The 23,923-nt window shown below is 41.8% G+C and overlaps 1 protein-coding gene and 1 pseudogene across 4 annotated transcripts in view; one reads left to right on the top strand and one right to left on the bottom strand.

The window, feature by feature from the left end:
• The window catches only part of NBN (nibrin), a 32,293-nt gene extending 13,171 nt beyond the window's left edge, over nt 1-19,122 (bottom strand). The window contains exons 1-9 of one of the 3 annotated variants that reach the window (XM_080938512.1): nt 18,966-19,122; nt 14,468-14,601; nt 12,824-12,972; nt 12,323-12,482; nt 11,154-11,257; nt 7,654-7,771; nt 6,102-6,295; nt 5,163-5,260; nt 1,945-2,074 (exon numbers count right to left, since the gene is read on the bottom strand). In XM_080938512.1, coding sequence (XP_080794638.1) covers nt 1,945-2,074; nt 5,163-5,260; nt 6,102-6,295; nt 7,654-7,771; nt 11,154-11,257; nt 12,323-12,482; nt 12,824-12,972; nt 14,468-14,601; nt 18,966-19,002 — 1,124 coding nt within the window. In that variant the 5' untranslated portion in view covers nt 19,003-19,122. Of the gene's footprint in view, nt 1-1,944; nt 2,075-5,162; nt 5,261-6,101; nt 6,296-7,653; nt 7,772-11,153; nt 11,258-12,322; nt 12,483-12,823; nt 12,973-14,467; nt 14,602-18,632; nt 18,770-18,965 lie in introns of those variants that run through there. The other 2 variants (XM_080938513.1, XM_080938511.1) reach the window with 2 other exon arrangements.
• Nucleotides 7,158-7,548, top strand: LOC308437378 (large ribosomal subunit protein eL33-like; annotated as a pseudogene). The gene has a single exon. The product of its transcript is annotated as a large ribosomal subunit protein eL33-like (transcript).
• Nucleotides 19,123-23,923: the final 4,801 nt, after the last annotated feature.

The following is a 23,923-nucleotide window of genomic DNA, read 5'->3' as shown; positions in this document are numbered from 1 at the left end:
TAAGAAAAACCACTGAAAAATGGCATGCATGGATGAATATTAACTATTTGGATATCCAAGCTGACATAATACATTATCTCCCAAATTATAAGCAATATTTAAGTATAGGTACTATGTAACAGAGGGAAACACTGCAGAAGTTCCTCCGTCCTGTACTCTTACTGAGGCCATCTGGAGTCTAACTAGAGTTTGATCTCCTGGATGGAGAATCCCATGGCAAATTACCCAGCTCTACTCTAGGACCCTAGGCCACCAGGCCCCAGCTAATTTATTTTAGCTTCTGTTAAACTGTGCAACACTCCCCGCCCACAGCTGCTGAACAAGATTACAGGACACGGTTTTTGCCTTTAAAATCCTCCTGATCCAAATGCTTAGGGCTACACTTAGGTCCAAATACTAAAATGTAGTCCAGGGACGGACATGGAAAAAAAAAATAACATCTTTTGATTGGCTATAAGCTGTGTCTATGGTCATCTCTGGGGGGTTATCTGTAGCAATTATACAAACTAACATATTTATAATAATATATCCAAATTCATGAGGAATACATTCTAAAATAATAAGGCACCTGAGGCCTGAAAACAATGATAGTGCCAAATTATATAAATACATATTTTTATGTATACATACCATTAATTTATAAAGTAGGCATAAATTAGAGGCTAATAGTAGAAACTAAAAAAAATGAGTAATCACCATGTACTACTTACTACACTATACTCACCCCTCTTATGATAGGACATGAAAGAATGACTATATGATTAAAGAGATGAATGGTTTCAGCACTGGACATAGCGTCAGGCCACTATGTAAAATTTACATGAATGTAAACACTGGAACACTAAGCCAGTCACTGCACACAACAGCTAGTAGTGAACAACAGCTGGGTAGCACATGCAGTACATCAGTCAGAACATGACGGTGATTCTCAATCTGTGGGTCGTGACCCCTCCTGGGGTTGAATGAGCCTTTACACAGATACACAGAAAATACAGATCTCTACACCATCATTCAGAATAGTAGCAAAGTTATAGTCATGAAGTAGCAACAAAAATAATTTTATGGTTGGGGTAGCCACAGTGTAAGGAACTGTATTGAAGGGTCACAGCATTAGGAAGGTCGAGAAGTGCTGTGCTAAAGTATTTGATCATGCTACTCAGAAGTGTGCGTTAAAACTTAGAAATCTCTAATTTCAGCATTTCCATCCAATACTTTTAGACAATGAAATACTATGGGTAATTAAAAATACATATATGTAAGGGCTACTCTGCTTCAAGTTTATTTCATTAGTGATAAATACCTTTTCTCTTTAAAACACATATGAAGGACTAATAAAAACTGCCCTACGGCAGTCAAACAGCTCACAGCCTGACTCAGCCTCGTCACACTACCCCGTCACTCAGCCATGAGCTGTTTACAGCTATTCTGATTCCTCAACGGCAGAGCTAAGTAACTACAATGAGGATCAAGGCCTCACGGGCCCGTGACATTTCCTTGCTGAAAGAACTACATCCAACGAAAGGCTGTTGAGAGTGGAAGAAAGTCTTCCCCGGGAAACGGAGCACACCAGCTGGTTATCCAATGCCAATGGTCAGCCCTGAAAACACACATACCAGTGAGATTATACAGACTAAGCGGGTTGTAGGTATACACTAAGGAATACACATGTGCATGGACACACACACACAGCCCAAAGAAAAAAGAGGCTATTAATTTTTTTGGTGGGGGGGCAATACAAGAAGAAAAGGGAAGAAGGAAACCATATAATTATTTAAAAAAAAAAAAAGAAAGAAAGAAAAGAAAAAGTTTGCCGATCCCTATGAGACACCATTTTTTCGAGCATCCTCCTTTCCCCTCCTTTGTCTTGATAAAGGAAGCAACCTTTTCTTGAATATGCTCTTAATTGATAAAATAATTACAGCAGTATGCTAAGAGATGCTTTACCATGTATCTGCTGGCTCTGATTCTGTGTCAGCTACGTATGTGGTCATATTCATTGGAGCACTGGGGATGATTCGTCCATTGGCTGACAGGCCTTGGGAAAGGCTTGGTCCTGGAGTCGTTGTCTTTAATTCTGTACATCATGCAAGGAAAAAAAAACCAACTATTACGAATTTGATGGAGAACAGGCAGCTGGAGCCTAGAAGACAAGGATGTGCTACAAAGGGCAGAGCTGGAGAAGTGACCCAAGCCCTTGGAGGAGCTCAGAAGTTCGTGAGTCGATCCCAGACACTGGATGGTTAGTTTGATTTTACTTTTGATTGTGACTGTGCCCTGATATTTTTCCCCCTTGAAGGAAAAAAGTATTTTAGTGGAGTTCACAGTTAAAAGACTTAAAAAAAAAAAAAAAAAAAACACTTTGAATTTTAAAACAAATTGGATATTTTAAAAGGATTAGAATTTTAATATGTAAAATTTTGTAAAGACTGTGAGACTCTTAAGGTTACTTAAATCTTGTGTTATTAAATCACAACTATGAAAAATTATGTTTTGAGACAACATAACCAGATATATGGATCAAAATAACGAAGCACTGAGAAGCTAAGGGGACTGGTTTGTTAGCTTTCATCCTGAATATCAAAGCCAGTGGCTCGAGGGCTGTGCAAAACACGCACTTAACAACCATATAACACACCCCGCTGTCTCGGCTACTTCCCAGAACATTTTGAACTACAGAATTCCAATTTAAAGTAAAAAGTGTTTCTATGGTGTGCATATATAGCTGAGAATTAAACAGAAACAGAGAGCAGATACCAAAAAAAGGGCCAGGATACGAGATACTGGCACAGGACCAGTAGCTAGTGTAATGTTATTGTTTATGCCTTAAATGATTGATACATTTGACTCCCACCCCAATAATAACCACAAAACAAATAGCACCTGCTACATCCCAAAAGGTCAGATAATTTTGTAACAGACAACGGGATGGCCTCTCCAAGAATGTGGTGGTATATAGGTAGCTATGTTAGTTTTCTTGTTAAAGGTTGAAGAGTTCATCTTTAGCTAGTAATCTAAAAATAAACTCTGAGAGTTTTATTCATGAACTTTGGGGAAATATTAATCATAACACAATTGCAGGAAAAAAGTTATATTACATGTTTAAAACTTCAAACTATATGTTTGTGGAACTTGGTCAGCAGGAGGAGAAACAAAGATGCTTCACCTCGCACATCAGACTACAAACAGGAGAATGTCACACAGCTGGGATTGAAGAATTGGTTGAACGCATTATCTGAGTTGTAAACTCGGATTACTGTACTAACTTCTCTGTCCATTAATTTCCTTGCCTATACAGTGTATAAGACATCTTTAAAAAGATTTCTGCTTCAAGCTAAGTTGCAATGATGCATGTAAAAATCTCCCAATAGCTTCTGGACATGCAAAGGCAGCAGTGATTTTACTAATCAGTACCACAGATAGTCTCTCTACCTGATTCCTAGTCATTAAGCCCTTAGTGGCTGTAGTGGCTGTTCCTGGCTGTCAACTTGACTATATGTGGGATGAAATACAATCCAGAATTGGAAGCCTCACCTGTGATCCTGACCTTGAGGCTAGAAGACACAAGATTCTGACCTGGACCTTGGCATGGAGATCTTGAGGCATAGTGGCTATGAATCCCAGGACACTAAGGCAAGGAGATCTCTGAGTTCAAGGTCATCTGAGACAAAGCAAGTTCCAGACCCAGGTGTGGTAGTACACACCTTTAATCTGGGACACACTTTATATTGGAGATCTACATAAGGACATTGGAAGAAGGAAGGTTTCTTCCCTTTGCCTGCTTGCCTTGTGGGACTGAGCACTTGGTAGATCCTTGGACTTCCATTCACAGCTGCTGCTGACCATTGCTGGGGAGTTGGACTACAGACTGTAAGTCATCAACAAATTCCCTTACTATATAGAGACTACCATTAGTTCTGTGACTCTAGAGAACCCCGACTAATACAGTGCTCAATCTTTCCAAACTCTAATTTCAAATATCCCCTATCCATTTAAACCAAGGTTGCAGAACATAACTGAATTAGTGTCCAATTTCCCAGGTACTGTTCAGTACAGTACAGCACCCCAAGTGGAAGTGGGGAGCATATGCTCTACCTTGTCTATTACCGAAGTCCAAAAACTGCTCATGAAAGAGTCAAAGAAAAGAAAGCTACCAGAAGAAATAAACGTAAAGGTCTCTAAAGTACCCTGTCCCGAGGTATATAGCAACTCCTGTACCTAAGGCTCAAGGAACACTGCAGAAGAGGAGGCAGAGCCACTACAAGACCCAGAGGATCAGAGGTTTGCTAAGAGATTGCGTTTCCTACAAATGCCAAAAAAATACCCCTAGTCTCACCAAGCAGAAGAACCATTACAGATGGTTGTGAGCTGAGAATTGAACTCAGGACCTCTGGAAGAGCAGTCAGTGCTCTTAGCCACTGAGCCATCTCTTCAGCCCTTAAAATGGGGTCTTGCTGTATAGTGTAGACTGGCCTGGAATACATATGTACCCCAAACTGGCCTTAGATTTCTGATTTCCCTGCCTCTATACTAAGTATCATTGAGTCATTTTGACTGGATTGGTAACTTGGTAGAAACCATAGACAGAGAAACCCATATGTGACAGAGAAACCTTTGCCACCATCTCTGAGGAGCCCACAGTAGTTTTCTACTTCAGTCTGCACTTCCACTCAGGACCCCGAAGACCTGTGTGCTACACCGAGCCATGTGACCCTTCCACCTGGAACTCTCCGTCAGACCCCATGCAGCTGCCTTGCCTGAGCAGTTCAGGTTGCAGGAGACTCAAGTGCCTGTCCTCAGTACAGTCTGAGCCTGCACACTTCCCGTTAGGGTTACAAATCCTCATCAGCTTCCTCCTGACACTTGGTTCTCCTGAATTGAGGAGTGTGGTCTGTTTGTTTACTGTCTGAACCCTGACCTTCAGAACAGAGAGTTCAAAAAAACAGGGTCCTGCTCACCCCACTACTGAGCCTTCAGCAACAGAGCAGCTCCCTGTAGTATAGCAAGACTGATTATGTACTGAGTGTATAAATGAACAGAGGTATGTACAGATACGCTTTCAAAGGTGGATATGATCACACCTCAAAAGTGTAACAGTAAAGTGTATAAATATACATACACACATATATACATTTTGTAAAGATTTAATAAAATGTTTTATTTACCTGGGCAAGGCTGGCCCTTGGGATTACAGTAATTCTCTGTAGTCATAAAAATAACAGCCAATCCAATCTCTGCTTCAGGAATAGGTCTGAGACCGTGCCTATGAATATAAAATAGCTTAAATATAATAGTATATTAAAACTAACAACTTTCAGTAATATAGTATCGAGCTTCATAAATCTATATTTTTTCCCCAAAGAGACACTCAAAGTTTATGATATAAACAGAGGAACAAGGTCATTCTTGCCCACATAGCAAGTTTGAGATTAGCTCTTTCTCAAAAAGTAAAAAAATTAAAAATCTAAAAACAAAACACCCAAGTCAAAACAACTTACATTTTCCTTATCTTCCCAAACTAGCATGTGCATGTGAGCACGTGCACACACACACACACATAACTATATATGTATGTACATCCACACATATGTAATTATATACACTATATGGTTATATATATAAAATATATAAGTACAAGTAGCTATGAAGAGCAAACTCTTCAATTCTATGTACTTTCTTAAAATATTTTGTTTTGATTTTTAATCCCAGCTACAATATACTGTGCATAAAAACTACTAGTTCATTAAATTTAAGAAACCACTGGGTGTGGTACCACATGCCTTTAATCCCAGCACTCAGAGGAAGAGGGGCATGCAGGTCTAGACCAGTTTAATCTACACTGTGAACTGAAGGCACCCAGAGCTACAGTGAGGCCCTGTCTCAACAAAACACAGCAGCAACCCACAGAAGCAAATCCTGTAAATTGTATTAAAGGAGCAAAAGGTGGAAAATACCTAGATAACATTATACAGCTATACCACTACTTAGTACCCCAAATCACAGTTCCTGAGAACATCGCATGACAGGCCCTTGTATATTCTTTTGCATTAACTGGGCTGCGTGTAAAATCTACTTGCATTTTTAATTAGTGAAGAATTATGCACCTTTGAAGAATATCCATTATCAAGTGAATCCATTTCTTCTGGGAGTCCGTAATTATGAGCTGTGTGTTTGTTATTCCAACGTCAACAACACAGGTTCCGGGAGCTGAGAAGAAGCTCTGTTCCTCTTCACTGTCTTCTGTCATCAGCCGGGCTTCCCCACCTCCGAAAGCAACTGCGGCGCTGAGCTTCTTATGCTGGAGATGGGAAGAAGCACCGTGACAACCCAGCAGCAGCTGCAGTGAGGGTTCTGAGCACACTCTCCTTGTGAACACAGTTAACTTGGCAATGAAAACGGAAACGCTCATCCTTCTTCCCAGTGGGGAACTTGAGCCTCCATGTGAAAGCCGCTAGGTTTTCTGTGTTTTTCTGCGGCACACAGCACTACACTGCTTCTCTCCACACTCCGACAGTTCTCCTGGGGTGGGTGGGAGCCGTACAGCATAAACTTTGCCACTATAACATAAACTTCTGAAATCCACATTTCCGGAACACAAAATACATTCTATACGTGTTCTGTTAGCTAAACCAGTTAGGACTTAAAATATTTTCTGTCTTCTCCACTAAGGTGCTCACATCAATGAAATAGGCCAATAGCCAGTGTTAGGACGTACCATAGTCAGATACATAATCACTGGGCAGGGTCTGGTGCATATGTAGCTTTTTATCTTCCTTCAAACACCTACACAAAAACTCCAAGTGGGAAGCCCTACCAGCCATCAATAAGAGTATCAGTGTATTGGAGGGAGAGACGCGTCAGGGATTGGACTGTCTTCCAGAGGACCTGGATTCAGTTTCAGGTACTCACATGGTAAACTCACAACCATCTGTATCTCTAGTCCCAGGGGATCTGACACCCTTCTCTGACCTCCAGTGTACCAGGAATACCCATACACTTCTTTCCACCATCTTGGTACCTGTGGAGGCCTGCTGGGAACAGGACTTCTAGATCTGACACCCTTCTCTGACCTCCAGTGTACCAGGAATACCCATACACTTCTTTCCACCATCTTGGTGCCTGTGGAGGCCTGCTGGGAACAGGACTTCTAAAGAGCAAGTATGTCTGGAAGGCTGAGGTGCAAGGGCCATTTTTGCTGGCTACAGGCAAGGTTTCCAGAACCAAAGAGAACACAGGGCTCTTCTTAAAACTGAACATATTTATGCCTGAGATGAAACTGCGTTCTATTTAGACAAGAGATGTGCTTATGTGTATAAAGCAAAAAAAAAAAAAAAAACAAAACAAACAAAAAACAAAAAACAAAAAACCAATACAGTGACTCCTGGAGGCAAACCAAACAAAACCAGAGTGATCTGGGGAAAAGTAACTCTGGCCCATGGAAACAGTGGCATGGTTCCTGACAAATTTAGAAGCAACCTTCCTGCAAAGGCTGCTGGACACAGAATCTGTGTGATGCTGTTCCCTTCTCTGATTCAAACTAATAGCAAGTAAACAAATAAAAGCGAAGAACAAAACAGACAAAACAAACCCCACACCCATACACAGACAGATAGACAGACAAATCAAAAATTTAAAAAAGGAATACTTTAAAATTACCTGTTTGGCATTTAAAAACACAAATGTTTTCCCTTTGAAGATTTGTTTTCTTTCATGCCGTCCTGACAGATCAACACTTTTACTTCCAATAGCTGGTTCATCAATGGGTGGGTAAAAACTGTAAAGATAATCAATATACCCTAATTATGTACTGTTCTCTATGATCACTATTAAATTTGCAAATAAAGTGACTGCCTGATACCACGAAGGGTGCATCTCACTATTACTTGAGCCAGGCACACTGATACAGGTCTGTACCCCCACGAGGTAGAAGCAGAGAATCAGTGTGTTTGGGGCTAACCTGGCCTACATTATGAAGTGAAGTAACTGAGAGAGCGTGTTAGAACGTAAGTGACCAGCCAGGGCCACATGGTGACATCCTGACATAAAACAAACAAACAAACAAACAAACAAACAACCAAAAACCAGGAGAAGCAAACAAAAGCTAGTACTTCGAGGGTTTTGATTTGGGCAAAGAGTTTTTATCTGGAACAAAATAACCAAATGGCTTTTCCTAAAATATGATACTGGTTCCATAAATCATAGTCTAATAGTCTAATGCCTGGATTTTCTTAAAATGAACACTGAGAAAGATGACTGCAACAGGACACATTTAAGTAAAGTAAAGGTGAGAGGTTGTTAGTGGCTCGTTTCTTCTCAAGCACGATCCTTGGTGAATAGAAGGCACAGGGATCACCTGTGCTACAAGATCCCAACTACCTGTCAGTAAGCATGCCCTCTATTTCAGAAGAGACACTACTTCATCTCCCAAGATGCTCACTACAGCATTATTCAGAAATGGCTGTGCAAAGGGCTGGCAGAATTTGTAGTCCTCACATAGCCAGCAAGCTATATATGAATGCTAGAGATCCAGGGAGACTCTCCCAACAGTGAGTGGCTTGTTGGAAATAACAACATGTAACAACGTGAGAGTTCTGTACTAACTGAATGGGAACACCCTCCTGTTTTCCTTGCAATCAGACATAAACAATGTAGACTCTGCTATTAGAATATACATGACACAATTAAACAGTCTTCTAGAGATGACTTCATCTATCCCAGAAACAAGGAAATCAAAAAATTGCATCAGCAACACTCAGTGGTGACTGTCTTACTGTTTTGTTTTTTTCCCCTTGACAACCTGTAGAATGCAGACATAGCTGTACTGAGTAGGATAGCACTTGCTGCAAACACCGTATCACAGATCTGATTTCAATTCAGAGCTAGTCAACACTTATTGAGAACTAAGAGTATAGTGACAGCAAGAGTTATTATAGTTAGTTTGCTATCCCTTTTATATTCGCTTCTCTTAATATTGTTTTCACTTTTGTTATGAGTGTTTGCCTGCATTCATGTTGGTATATCATGTGTAGACCTCAAGTAGAGTTACAGACAATTGTCAGTTTACCATCTCGGGGCTGGGAAAGAAATCTAGGGTCCTCTCAAAGCGTAGCCAGCCTTCATTATGAGATCTTGTTTCAAAAAAAAAAAAAAATACTTGGTCTAAAACAGACGCAGGATCTACTACGTACATTTTAATTTTGTTTGTTTTTTTTTTTATGAGACAGTGTCTTACTATAGAACATAGGCTAGCCTCATCTTGCTCTACTGAGTGCTAGGATTACAGTGTACCACCATGCCAGGTCTTAATATGTGACTGTCACAATGCCAATAGAAAACACTGACTACAGTAGTAGGCAGTGAGTTAGGAGTTATTCAAAGTTCTCCTAGAGTAAAGCTATTTCACTGTGGCCATGTGTTAATTTTGGATAGAAATCTGAATAGAAGGATGATTCAACAGCCAATTCTAAAAGCACCAACAGCAGGACAAACACTCGGTAGTAAACATTTACCAGGTTCTCTCATCCTGTCTGAAATCAACAATGGCTTCTGACCTGTAGTCAGAGTTATTTACAGGACTCCCCAGACAGAAAGACAGACTTCTAAAGGACAGCATGATTTTGCTTAAAGACAAGCCAAATTTGAAATGTGTCAGGGATGCTTCTTGAAGCTGTTTTGACAAGGCTGTACAGCTCAAGGTTAAGAATTATCTACAATTGACCAGAATCCAAAAGACTATATTATCTGATAACTGGATCATAAAATAAACCTCCTAGATAAAAATTATGTATGTATAAAATTTAAATCAACCACCCCAAACAAACAAACAAACAAAAATAATCAGAAGAATCTAATTTTTGGCTAAGTTAAACAAAGACACCTATAATCAACAGGGGCATGAACAGTTCCTAAAACTAGTGCAAAGAAGCCAAGAGCACATGCCTTTAATTCCAACACCCAGGAATTCCAACACTCAGGAAGCAAAGGCAAGTGGATCTCTGTGAGTTCAAGACTAGCCTGGTCTACATACTCAGTTCTAGGCCAGCCAGAGTTATTTAAAAAAAAAAAATCTGTACTGAAAAAAATTACTTGAGTTGGGTAGTTTAAAACTGGTGATAAAATTAACTTGCAAAACATTAAAAAGCTTTCTTCAAGGCTGATGATGTAGTTCAAGTGTTTGCCTGGTATGCAAGAAGCTCTGGGGTTCACTTCCAGCACCACAGAAACAGAGAACTGTGGAACTCACAGGTCAGCCTGCCAGTCGGGAGGAGGCCAGATGACCACACGTTCAAAGTCATCTTTTGGCCAGCCTGGGACATATGAGACCCTGAATCAAAGACAACGGCAGGGCTGGAGGGATGGTTCTGTGTGTAATTCACTGGTTACTGAACTTCATGCTCTGAGCTCAATCTCTGGAACCCACGTACTGGAAGGATAGAACCTCCACCTGTCAGCTGTGGCACATGTACCTACACATACACTAGGTAGGAACCTATAGAGCTAAGCCTACCAACAGTCAACTTTACCATGGAACCTATGAAAAAGGTCAAGTATCTTTCTATTTAATCTCAAGTTATATTATTTCAAAGTGCCACTACACAATATATAAATTTCCTAGGATAGTTGTTCAATATTTGACACAATTATCAAAAGCAAATAAAAGAGTATGAACCTATTCAGATGTTTTTACAGTTAACGGCAGCAAGCACTTGTATCAGACAACATGCTCAGATTTTAAATACTGTAGGTTATTACTAATACCTAAAATAGCTCAGCTAGAAAGTATTAGCCACCCCTAACACTCAGGTGTGTTTTCTTTTGAGAAAGGCTTTGGCCCTGTAGTTTGTGCTGGTTGTGAATGGTCATCCTTCCGGCTTAGCCACATCTCTGGATGAGGTGACGGAGAGCAGACTCCTGGCCTCTGTTGCTTCAAGAGTCTTACTGCACAACAATGCTTTGGGCTTCCTCTCCGATGACACTAGGGACTGCGACCACACATGAGGGTCATTCATTGTCTTTACATTGTGTTATTTAAATATTGACACTTAAGATTTGTTCCATGGCAACAAAAAAATATTTGACATGGGATTAATATGAATGAAACCAGTGCTTACTCATTTGTAGGCTATATTTTATTAAATTTAATGTAAGTTATATACCTTTCAATATCTGGAGGCTGCTTCTTAGACTCAACTGCTTTGAGAAATTCAGAAAAGTATTCCGGCTTTACAATTGGACATCCACAAATGAGTGCACATATAGTCTAAAATGGAAAATCAAATGTAACTATAAATACTTACATTCATAATCAGCTTATTTAAAAGGAAGTTATAAGTTATAAATTAAAAGAGATGGTTTTACACCATTTCTTCTTTCAAAGCCCTTAATGCACAAAGAATACACATTCTACAACAGAAGTCAGTACTTGGGTCATAGCTTAGGTTCATATTACCATTATATAAAGACTTACATTTAGAAAGCCCTCAGTCACAAAGGACCCTAGGGGCTTTCGACAGCCTTAAACCCACCACCTCAGGTCAAGGTTAGGCCAAGTTCCATTTTTCACCCACAGTTCTCCAGAGGAGCAGGTTGAGAAACCACAGAACGTACTGACTGATAGTCATGGCCTGTCACATGCTTGCTAGCCAATAGATTCAAAGGCCAATACGCTTAGCCAATGAATTTAAATTATAACCTTGTTGCTGTAACCTGTAACCCTAAAAAGTATAAAAACTGCTTGTAACAGCCTTTCGGGGTCACCTCTCCTCTGGATGTAGGCCACCCCAGTGCACTGGATGAATAAACCTCTTGCTTTTGCATCGATCCCCGATCTCTTGTCTCATTCATGGGAGCCTCTAATAGATAAGACTCAATTTGGGTCTTACGTGCATATCTAGGTTGGTGAGACTTACTAAGGTAATACTAAACTCCAGGAACTGCAAAGTCTTCGTGACTAGAATCCTGAACACAGAAGGAGTGTGGTATCATGAGATGGTATGAGGGCACGAGAGGCAATGTGACACAGGAGAAATAAGATGCCAGCCTTCAAGAGGGGCGAGCCCATTAACTGTAGTCTCTGCCTCAGACTGAAACATGCTCTATACGATCAAATACATTTCATGGCAAAACCCTTTTAAAATGTCCAATCAAATTCTGAAATATAACTGGGTGTGCTTCTGCTTCTCTGAGGCAATAAAGCATGAGAAGCCATTCAAGCCCAGATACAAACATGGGACAGTCACTTGTGAATCTGCAGCCATTCTAACTGTAAGTCTGTGCATAACTGAGGGGAACCTGACAGAACTTGATCTAGAGACGTCCAACCTACCTTAATGGTGACTTTAACTGACGACATCACAAGGTGAGTACATTCTTCTGTCCAGTTGTTTGCAGTGAGTCCTCCGAGCTGTAAGATAGCTTGATTCAACGCAGTTTTCCCAGAGACATCCAAACAAGAGGAACAAACAACCAGAGGCTCGTATTCTACTCTGCAAATGAAAATAAATGACAACAAGTTAGACTGCGGAGCCAGAGACAGCAGCACAGCATTTTAAAATAGCAGTCATCTTAATTTCAATAGATTCTCATTTCTTCAGCCTGGAGTCCTAAGGAAGGAAAAGCAATGACCCAAATTAACATTACAAAGTAACCCAAGGGGGCCCAAACAAGTCAGTCCACACACACACACACACACACACACACACACACACACACACACAGAGAGAGAGAGAGAGAGAGAGAGAGAGAGAGAGAGAGAGAGAGAGTTACAACTCATTATCCAAAGTCTCTTCCTTTAGAATTAGAATTTCACAACTCTGAAACTTCTTACCTGAATTTACTTTCAAACACCCCGAAGGTAACTCTATCTCCTGTTTTCAAAGTGGAGGAAAGGCCATTCGTCATTTTTTCTTCGTTAACAAAGGTTCCATACTTAGAATTATCTTTTATTGTTAAAGTAGGAATTTCCTCCGTTTGACTCTTAAAAAAAAAAAAGTCAGCAGATGATTTAAAGGCATTTACTACTTAGTAATCACAGAGTAGATTTCCCAAGCGTAATAACTTTCTGAGGAAGCAGAAACTAAGCAGACGATGACTCCACTTAGACCACCTTCTGGGAAGTCACTCAACTAGCATTTCCCCCTAAGATCATTTCTTAAAGTCAAGCCTTACCCTGAGAACAGATCTCACTGCTACAACCATGTGCATTTCCCGAGCCTCTCAAACCCATTCTTCTGAGGCTTCGCCTTTGGTACAGTCTGCGCTATGTTTCACATGCCAGATGCATTCTCTCCTACACATTTTTTACACTATCATTAAAAACTAACCATGAGAACACAAGGTTAAAAAGCTACAGTTTCTGACTGAATGCAAACTGTTGTACTTTCTCTAGATGAATTTCAATAACAAACATTTTCTCCATCCCTAAAACAGATTAAAACCTGAATTTTCCATGAGTGCATCCAACATTTATGGATGTGCAATCTGTGCATAAAATAATAGCTTTCCTTGCACCACAAATACTAACACAAGCATGGGCAGTTAAAAATATTTTATCACCTTTACCACCTATGGTTGTGATAAAATATACTCAGATCCATTCAATGAACCAAATGGCAGAATTATTTTCCCTAGTAACATATATCGAAAGTACTCACAGAAAAAGCCAGTGTTCATACACTGCATAAAGTCCTCTAAGTCAGTGTACTGACTTAGTACTCCCAGAATTGGCACTGATTGATATACACAAACCATTCAATGCCTAACAGTGGATCTGAGTGTCCTCCAAAGAATCCTAAGTGAAAGGCTTAGCTGTCAGCCTGTGGGGCCAGTGGATAGAAGTCAGATCTCTGAAGGGTAACCAGGAAGTTCTGGGGCCTCCACTGTTTGCTCTGTTTCTTAGCTGTCAGGATGGAAGTAAACTCCTAATGAGTGTTCTCTGATGTATGGCATGGGCCACAGATCCAGTATGGTGAGCAAGAAGACAGCAGATTGTAATTATTTAATCTGTTTATCTTAGGTAGTCCATCACTATGACAAAGACTAACATGGGACGTTTCCGGACAAACACTTTTTCTGATTATCAAAATCAGAGCCCCCTCCCCAAAATTAACCTATTCAAATGGAAGCTTCCTATTTCAAAATAAATACCACTAGAATCATTAACTATGTGTGGTTTTTTTTCCATTGTTGTTCCTTGTTTTGTTTTGTCTAATCTGCTAACAAGATAGTAAAATAGGGGCTGGAGAGATAAGATAGGTTATCAGTTAAGAGTACTGGCTGCTCTTCCAGAGGTCCTAAGTTCAACTCCCAGCAGCCACAAGGTGGCTCACAACCATCTATAATATGACCCAATGTTCTCTTCTGGTCTGCAGGTGTCCACACAGATATAACACTCATGAGCACAAAATAAATAAATACATCTTACAAATCTTAAAACAAACAAAAAGGTAGTAAAATAAAGTTAGCAGCATACCAAATTAGTTACAGGAAAGTTTACTGTTAACACAGCATGACTTCGACTGATTGACTGATCATTTTCGATTAGAATGGCACAGTTTTTCCTCCCAACAATGTAGTCTACGCCAGCCAAAAGTCGGCATGGTTCTCCTAAGGGAAAACAGAAGCAAATGAATATAAGGCACACACACACACACACACACACACACACACACATTCATGATACAGGACATACTATATACTTATTACAAATAACTCATACTTCTGCTACTTAAATACTAAGCAACGTGACATTACGCATGTGCATATTTATACAAATTATATATGTCACATCTGAGTTTGTTTCTTTAAAAGTTTTGCTAGATTTACTTTGTTTTGTCTACATGTACGTATGTCCATTGTGTGGGGGTCCCTGCCAGTTCAGCAGAACCACCATAGGCGAAAATGGAGCTCTGTTCAGCTTGACTTACTTAGCCAGTCCTGGGACAAAGTTCTAGAGTCTGACACCAGGCAGTTGGTATTACCCATTCTACTGGCTGGTTTTGTGTCAACTTGACACAAGCTGGAGTTACCACAGAGAAAGAGGAGCCTCAGTTGAGGAAATGCCTCCATGAGATCCAGCTGTAAGGCATTTTCTTCATTAGTGATCAAGGAGGGAGGGCCCAGCACATTGTGGGTGGAGCCATCCCTGGGCATAGAACTGGGTTATAAGAAAGCAAGCTGAGCAAGCCAGGGGAAGCAAAGCCAGTAAGTACCATCCCTCCATGGCCTCTGCATCAGTTCCTGCTTCCTGACCTGCTTGAGTTCCAGTCCTGACTTCCTTTGGTGATGAACAGCAATGTGGAAGTGTAAGCTGAATAAATCCTTTCCTCCCCAACCTGCTTCCTGGTTGTGATATTTTGTGCAGGAATAGAAACCCTAAGACAGCCATATATAAGCACAGCACAACTTTGAAGAAGTTCCTGATGACAATTAACCCAGCCCCATGTGTACAACAAAGCTTAAGACCGGTTTACACTGAAACTCTTTACAAAGTACCTATGGCTTCTCCCACAAAGATGGGCTGTGCTGACAGAGAGGACACTCAAGCTAAGGGTCTAGGGAGAAGGACTAAGGTAACAATGCCTGTGGGAGTCAGGGTTGGCCTGGCCCTAAGATAACAGAAGTCACTTAGGCTGTTTAAAGCACAAGTGGCATCTCTCATAAGGACAAGTTTAATGGACTGAGAAGCAATGTTCATGATTTAGGGAGGGGAACTGGATAAACAGACATTAGAATCTGGGACATTTGGGTGAGGCCTGGTCCTACAGATAGCAAAGATCTCCAGGGTTTGAAAGTGAATCACATCTTTCCCCAGCTTTCAGTGGAAAACAGACAAACATCTCCTTCCTTTGAAGAGATAGGGATAAGCCTGCATGTTTTACTTTCCCAGTTTTCCTAGTGTTTGTGAGCACAAGGATTTAGTTCCCTCTACAATTAGGTAAGTGTTTGGTGTCCCTGTAAGTCATAAGAGGGCACTGGATTCCCCAGGAATTGGGAGTTATAGCTGTGAGTCACCATGTGGATGCTGGGAACTGAACCTGGGTTCTTTGCAAGAGTTACAAATGGTCTTAACTGCTGAGCCATCTCTCTAGCTCCATGGGCCTTTTCCTAATAAAGCCTCACTGAAGAATATGAAAGGTTATCTAAATACATGGGAGCCTTTATCATTTTACAGAGGAAATACTGAATCAATACTCCCTCCAACGTAACAGCCATGACCCGGGCTGGCAGCCCAGACCAGGGATGTCCACATGACCTTTGGTGGTAACATGAGCCATGGATATGCGATACGATGAAACCACACTACTGAGTTTGGAGTTGATTAAATCATTTTAAAACATAATTGGGAAAATGTCTTAAAAATAAAGCAAGCAAGATGGACCTAAAAAGCACATGCCTTTAAACCAAGCACTCAAGAAGCTGAATTCAAGGCCAGACAGGTTGAGACCACCCCGCCCAAAAGAGGGTGCTACAAGAAAATAATTATCAAAAAATAATTTACTTTTACATGTATGAGCATTTGCCTGAATGTATGTCTGTTCAGCACATGCATGTAGTGCTCAGAATCCAGAGGATTCAGATTACAGCAGACTTGAACCCAGATCCTCAAGAAGGGTGGCCAGCGCTCTTACGGTGCTGAAACTTATAATCAGATGAAAGGAATTTGCCTTATTAGATGGCCCCTTCCAAGGACCATTAAGAAAACACCCAGAGGCCCCGGTGCAAGTATGAGGAGCAAGTGGAGAGATGGAAGAGAAGCAGAAGGATGTGGTACAATGAAGGAGGAACAGGAGACCGGAAAGTCGGGAGTAACGGCCTGATGTGAGTAGCCTTTGATGGTACCTGAGGCTATGTCTGGGTCCACAGCCCTGCTGCACTGGGGGCCTGTGTTGATGTCCATGGCCCATGTTACCACCAAAGGTCCTGTGGATATCCCTGGTTCTGGGCTGTCAGCTAGGGCCGTGGTGATGTCCAAGGGCTGTGCAGAGCGGGCCCCACCCCTCACCAGCTGTGGCACAGTGAAGAGCTGTCACCGTGACCAATTAAGCTACAACCCAGACCCAGGGCTTTGAGTTGGCTCACCCCTACATCTAGCCCCTTGATAAGCAGGAAGTGCACAGAGTAACAAGGGAACATCCAAGAGGAGTCCTGGTGATGATCCAGTATTGATAGTGTGGCAGAAGACAGAGGAGACAACCAGAACAATAACTCACAGCAATGAACATTTACAAGAAAAGCTGTTTGGGCAAAAGGGTGTGCTGTCGACATTCTGATCCAGGGTGTCACTTTTGTTTTGTTTGTTTTCTTGGGTGAAAGAGGGGCTGCCAGGACGATGGAGGGCTGGTATGAAAGGATGAAGAGTTATTGAAGTGCATGATACCAAATTCACAAAGAATCAGTAAAACGTTAAAAGTTGTAAATCAGCAACTGCTGGAGTAACAGCAGACATGTTGGAGACCCGTGGATTTTGGAGGCACGGGCGTCGATTCTGGCTGGCAGAGTAATTATCACAATTAGACAAACAGGAGGGGTTCAGCAGAATCCTGGGAGCCTTCTAAACAGTTTGAGTGGAGTCTTATCAACGAGATTCCCATTTGTTTCGCTCATCTTTGAGACCAAGCCTCACTATGCTGCCCAGGCTGACCTCAAACTCAAGATGCCCCAGCCTCAGTTCCCAGGAGCTGGGATTACAGGCAGGAACCATCACACTCAGTTTACCAGAGATGAATGTGGACAGTTCCAAGGAAGGTAAATATTCTGTTAGTTTCTGATGTAACACAAAGGTGACCAACTAACCTGAAAACTAATTCCTTAGCTTCTATCAGATGAATACATCTCTGATGTTGCTTCTAGAAGCATTTTTAATCTGCTAGCAAGTTAATAAAGGGTTAAGGCTACCTGGCTGGGTATTAAACTATAGCCTAAAAGGTACATTTTTCTAACAGCCAGGTATCAGTCAGCCACAGACTACGAAAGGATCAAGACAGAGTCCTTACACTGTAAATGCCTCTTCATACACCCCTCAAGTGGGGTGGCTGGTGTAAAATTTAATCAAGGTGCTTTTCTAAGCTATTTTCTTTTCTGTCTATAAAATATTGCCCGACCATGGTGTTTTGTGGAACTCTGTGAAACTCTACCGGTTCACAGATCCTTCCTTTACCCAAACTTAAACTTGGCAGATTGTCTATTTGTTTTGAGATAAGCTCTCCTGTAGCTCACAGGCCTCAAACATCTGTAGCTCAAAACCTTTAGCTACGGATCCTCCTTCCTCCGCCTCCTAAGTGCTGGGCTTATAGGTCTGTGTCACCACCTCTAGCTGATCTCAAGGCTAATTACCCAGAGTCCTACTTGCTTGGCAACACAAATTTACGTTCTACCTTTGCAGTGCCCGAACCCACGTAGATAAGCTTTCAGACTTCTTCCTTCCCTTTATACTATTAGCAAACTGCATTAAGGTCCCCGAAAACAAGATACAGTCGCAGGCACGTACTTAGTCTTCCATCACTCACGACTATAGAAGGGGACAACCACTTAGCACGTGCTAACTTTTTCACTGGGTAAAAATGGGTGGACGGCGGACTTTAGGGAAATTCTGAAAACTTTAAAGCGGGCCTGTGGTGTCACGTGATTTCCCACACCTCTGCTCCGGCCTGTGTCCGTCCCCACCCTTGGCTGGGCGCTTGGGCTAACTCCGCGTGGTGTTTCCATTAAGGGCGTAAGTTCTGTCCCTCGGTTCGCAGCCTAGCTGGAGCCGGTCTAACCTGAGCACGCACACCTCACCGCCCGAATTACGGTGGGCTCCCATCTCGGCTCCCACCACCCAGCTTCCGTGTCCAGGAAGCTTCGGCCGCCCAGGCGTCCGCCGGAAGCCGAGGAGGACGGACCGGAAGCGCGTTCCATGACTTCCCAACCCCCACCTCCCGCGGCTGTTTCCCGGGAAGAACTCCCCGCCGCCTCCTTAATCCGCCTACCTGGGGCCGCACCTGCGGCCGGGAGCAGCTTCCACATGAGTCCCGCGTCTCAGAGCCACGCGACGTGCGACGCCAACCGCGGCTGCTCTGCGTGCGCGGTCACCGTGCTGCACCGGCGCGGGCCCGGGGACGTGCGCGTTCCCAGGACTCCGCCAGGTTCTTCGGAAACGCGGGAATGGGGCCAGAGCGCGCCTTGGCGCGGGCGCCACCTGGTGCCGAAGATGCAGCAGTGCAGGGCAGAAAGCGTTCCGCTAGGACTGTGATGGACCAAACTAAACTTCACGCTTTCATCAACGAGCTGCAATAGTGTTTTTAAATCTCGGAAGTACTGTGGATTTTAAATTACATGCATTCAAAGTGCTGGTTGAATATGTTATTTGCTGTATTTAAAATGCCTTAATTTACATCATTTGTGGTAGTATCATCAAAATGAAGATTTAACGTCAGATTCAACCGTATGTTTAATCTTTTTCCACTATTTCCTGAGTGTGTTGTGCCAGGTCCATGTTTACGTCTTCACACATGTCAGAATTTACTTAATAACAATAAATCCACAAGCTGCATAGTTATCTTTGACTGCAATTTGCCAAGTAGCCCCCGGTTTCTCTTAATAGTTGATCACTGGCAAACAGGTTTTTTTTTTTTTTTTTTTTTTTTTTAAATTCCAGTTGTAATATTAATACATCATACAGCAAGGGTCTGTGTTCATTAAAGAATGAATTGGAAGGCAGAGGCAGGTGGATCTCTGTGAGTTCGAGACCATACTAATCTACAGAGAAAAATCCCGCCTAAAATAACTGTAAGGGAGCCACAGCAAGAGACATCGAGGGATTTGAACCAGATGCAAGCAGAGTACAAGCAACACTTACCTCGCATGCACTAATCCCTGGCTTTGATTGTCAGCGCCAGCAAACAGCACAAATCTTCCTGCATAGTTGTGACTGACTAGTAGATTACATATTATATACATATATATATGTAATGTAAGTGATATTTAAACAGCTGTCTGGTTCTATTGTTTAAAGAAAAATAAACTATCTGTACATGTTCAGTAGAAATACTTTTTAAAATAGTATTTTTGGTCTGTGGTTGTTAGAATCTGGAAACCCAGAAGAACCCTTAGAATCTTATCGGACAATCAACTGTTTACATTAAAGGGCCTCTTCCTTTATTTACAACACAGATAGTTAAGCTTGAAAATGAGGCTTACTGTTGTTTTGTTTTGTTTTGTTGAGAGAGTCCCTTTACTTGTCTGGAACTCTCTAGGTAGACCAGGCTGACCTTGAACTAATAGAGATGTGCCTGCCTCTGCCTTCCAGTATTAAAGGATTAAAGGTGTGAGGCACGTGCCTGGCTCAGTTGCTAAGCTTTTTATTATTTATTTATTTATTCTTAAAATAATTTTATTTATGTATGTGAGTACACTGTAGCTGTTTTCAGACACACCAGAAGAGGGCATCAGATCTCATGACAGATGGTGTGAGCCATGTGGTTGCTGGGATTTGAACTCAGGATCTCTGGAAGAACAGTCAGAGCTCTTAACCACTGAGCCATCTCTCCAGCTCCCAGCTTTTTATTTTTAATTGTGCCTATACTGCAAAGCTGCAAGAGACTGACTTCAAGTACTTCCCTCACCCCAGAAGCTATGAGCTTTGATTTAATCCAAATGACCTGTCATAAATGTATACAAGGTCCGGCATATTGGGCTTTTATAAAGCTAACACAAACATTAACCAGTACTTCAGTAACTTCTAGACAACAGTTAAATAGGACAGTTGAAGTTCTGCTCAAAAAACAACAACAACAAAAACCTGAGGTCATTTGTTTTGCTTTTTTGTTCAACTTACTAATGGATTACAACATGGGAGACCGTGAAAAAAGAACTGAGTACAACCCCAGTGTCAGTTCCTGTCATACCATTCTGGCCTAGCAACCATTCTTCACAGGCAGGAAAAGAGTGAGCACGTCCTGCCTATTACTACGCTAAAGCGGGTTAAAAGTGCTTTAGACTTATTGAAAGGTAAAGGAAACTCGAGTTAAGTTCTACTCCAAGGAAGCAGGTAACTAACATATATGTTTCTGTAAGACCCAAATCAAGTCTTATTTTTCTGGAGATTCCCATGTATGAAATGAGAGATCAGAGAACAATGCAAAAGCAAGAGGTTTATTAGTCCAGTGCACTGGGGTGACCTACATCCAGAGAAGAGGCAACCCTGAGCCCTCTGTTAGTATAGTTTTTATACACTTAGTAACAAGTAGGCTACAGCAATGGTGACTAGGCGTGCAGGCATTGGTGGGTTTGGTTGACTTTTAATTCGATTGGCTGCTGCCAATGTGGGTTGCATCTTAGTTTCTTAAAGTTCTTATGGTTAGAGAAAAAAATGAAAGTCATAAATCAATATACTTTCTAAATAACTTGGTGAAAACACCAGTTAAGTAGGCTAGAGCAAAGGAGAGGAAGGCCCTGGCTTTTTTGTTGCTGGAAGCTGGTTGTCTGTTAATACATGTTAAAGGGATTTAACTGGTACAGAGCTGTTGAGTCAGACACAGAAGTAGGTGTAATAAATGGCATTAAGGGCATTAAAGGTAGCCTAAGATAATTTGGCTTTGGATTTATAACATTTCAACTCTTCACAATCACAGAGTTTTTAATCAATTACCCTGTCATCAGAGGAGCAGCCCAGATCTGGTGCCAGCAGCCTGAGGACTGCCTGTCTTAGCTTTTAGGTTCTGCCATTCAGAACAAGCTGGATTATCTTCACTGCAGAAAAGAACTTCATAAAGCAGAATTGGAGTTTGTTGAAATGTTTAAACATAGATTTAAGTGCAGGAATTAACATGGGGGTTCTCAGGGAAAGGTTAGAGTATATCCCAAGGCTTCTGAGAAGAGGCTTGCACCTCTGAAGTGTCTTAGGGTGATCATGTGTATGATTATATATGCATGCATATGATCTTCAGCTACATCTAAAAGTTTATTAAGAAACTTTCTTCCCAGCTGTGTTTGCTGGCACTCAGGATACGGAGGCAAGCAGATCTCTTTGAGTTCAAGGCTGGCCTGTCTACATAGTGAATTCCAGGACAGCTAGAACTACGTCATAGACCCTGTCTAAAAAATAAAAAAGGAAAGAAAATCTTTTCTCATTTATTTGGTGTGATTTGGTGCGTGCATGCGTGCGTGTGTGTGTGTGTGTGTGTGTGTGTGTGTGTGTGTGTGTGTGTGTATCCCTTCACATCTTTTGTCCCCTGTTGTGTTTTAAATGAGAATGGCTGGGCTGGAGAAATGGCTCAGCCATTAAAGACAAGGCTCACAACCAAAATATATATTTTGTGTGTTTACATGCTAGTCCTCAGTGGATGAACCTTTGGGGAAGAATTAGGGGGTGTAACCTTGCTAGAGTTGGTGTGTCCTTGTTGGAGGAAGTGGGTTTTAAAGTTTCTCTACCTCTCCCTTCTCCTCCCCCCTCTCTCTGTTTGCCATCTGCAGATTGTTAAGGCCTAGGCAAAAAGTTAAGGTTTAGGAAACTGTTACCTGGATAGCCTGCCATTATAAGGAAACTTTCTCATGTTTCTGCTGTTACTAGGAAACTTTCTATTGCCAAACCGACTACATATTCTGTTATGTTTTGTGCCCTCGGAAACTAATCATGATGGAGGTCAGAAGCACTGCTTTGTATAGTTACTACAATAAACTTGGACCAGAACCAAATACCCACCAGTACTTCCTGCATCTGTGTATATATTTTTATGGTATTTGCTTTTATAAGCTGCCTCTGGGATGGACCCCAGCATAAGAGATATAAGAAATTACTTAAAATAAGACTTTCATTTTGAGTGGCGATCAAGTAAAGTTTAAGTTCCCAAGGCCTCCCTGAGAACTGACATCCTACATGGCAGAAAGAGACATGAGCCTGGGTAACTGACATCCTGATTGACAAGTGTCTTAGTTAGGGTTTTACTCCTGTGAACAGACACCATGACCAAGACAAGTCTTGTAAGTGACAACATTTAGTTGGGGCTGGCTTACAGGTTCAGAAGTTCAGTCCATTATCATCAAGACAAGAGCACAGCAGCATCCAGGCAGTCATGGTGCAGGAGGAGCTGAGAGTTCTACTACTTCATTCGAAGGAAGACAGAAACAGCATGGGCATCCTCAGGCAGCTAGGAGGAAGATCTCCAAGCCCACCCCCACAGTGACACACTTCCTCCAAGGCCACACCTTCTAATAGTGCCATTCCCTGGGATGATCATATGCAAACCATCACCACAAGTTAGGACATGAATGTTAGACAAGTTTCACCCTGGTCGACAAGTTCAAACATGAACATTAGACAAGGCAGATCCTCTGCCACCGTTGAATTTTCCAACTAATGGGAACAGGAAAAGTGTGCAATATACATTTCTAAGGAAGTCTCCTATCCCTACATCCTGATTGGTGGAGTAAACATCACACAGATGTTTGTCGGCTCAGGCTTAAAAGCTCTGTAGGTCCTTAACTCAGGGTCATGGTTCAGCTCCTGAGCCTGATTAGTCTGAGGGTGTGGCATTCAATAAACCATCCTTATTTGACTGAGATCAGTGTCTGAGTGGTCTGTGTGGCAGTTTCCAGGATCAGGATATAAAGCTCTCAGCTACTGCTCTATTGCTATGCCTCCAACCATGATGATCTCAAGGCTAGCCCTCTGTATTAGTCATAATTCCTTAGAGTAGCAGAACTTACAGAATGAATCAGCAGGAGGCTAAAGCAACCTTGCACTAGTGGAACACAAGAGTGTTGCAGACTGAATATACAGTGGCCTTGGTCCTGATAACATAGCCCTTTAGTTGGGTTCTCAGGATCTAAAATCATAGATTCCCAAAGGTCCTGGTACCAGGCTATTACGGGTTCTCTGAAGCATATTCCCACTTTTAGAGAAGGAGCTGTTATTTTTGGGGAGGGTTGTTTTTGCTTTTGTTTTCTA

This window comes from Micromys minutus (genome assembly GCF_963924665.1).
Source record: "Micromys minutus genome assembly, chromosome: 26".
In the NCBI taxonomy this organism is placed as follows: domain Eukaryota; kingdom Metazoa; phylum Chordata; class Mammalia; order Rodentia; family Muridae; genus Micromys; species Micromys minutus.
Note: the sequence above shows the minus strand (reverse complement) of the source record. Positions and strands in the feature narration are given on the sequence as shown.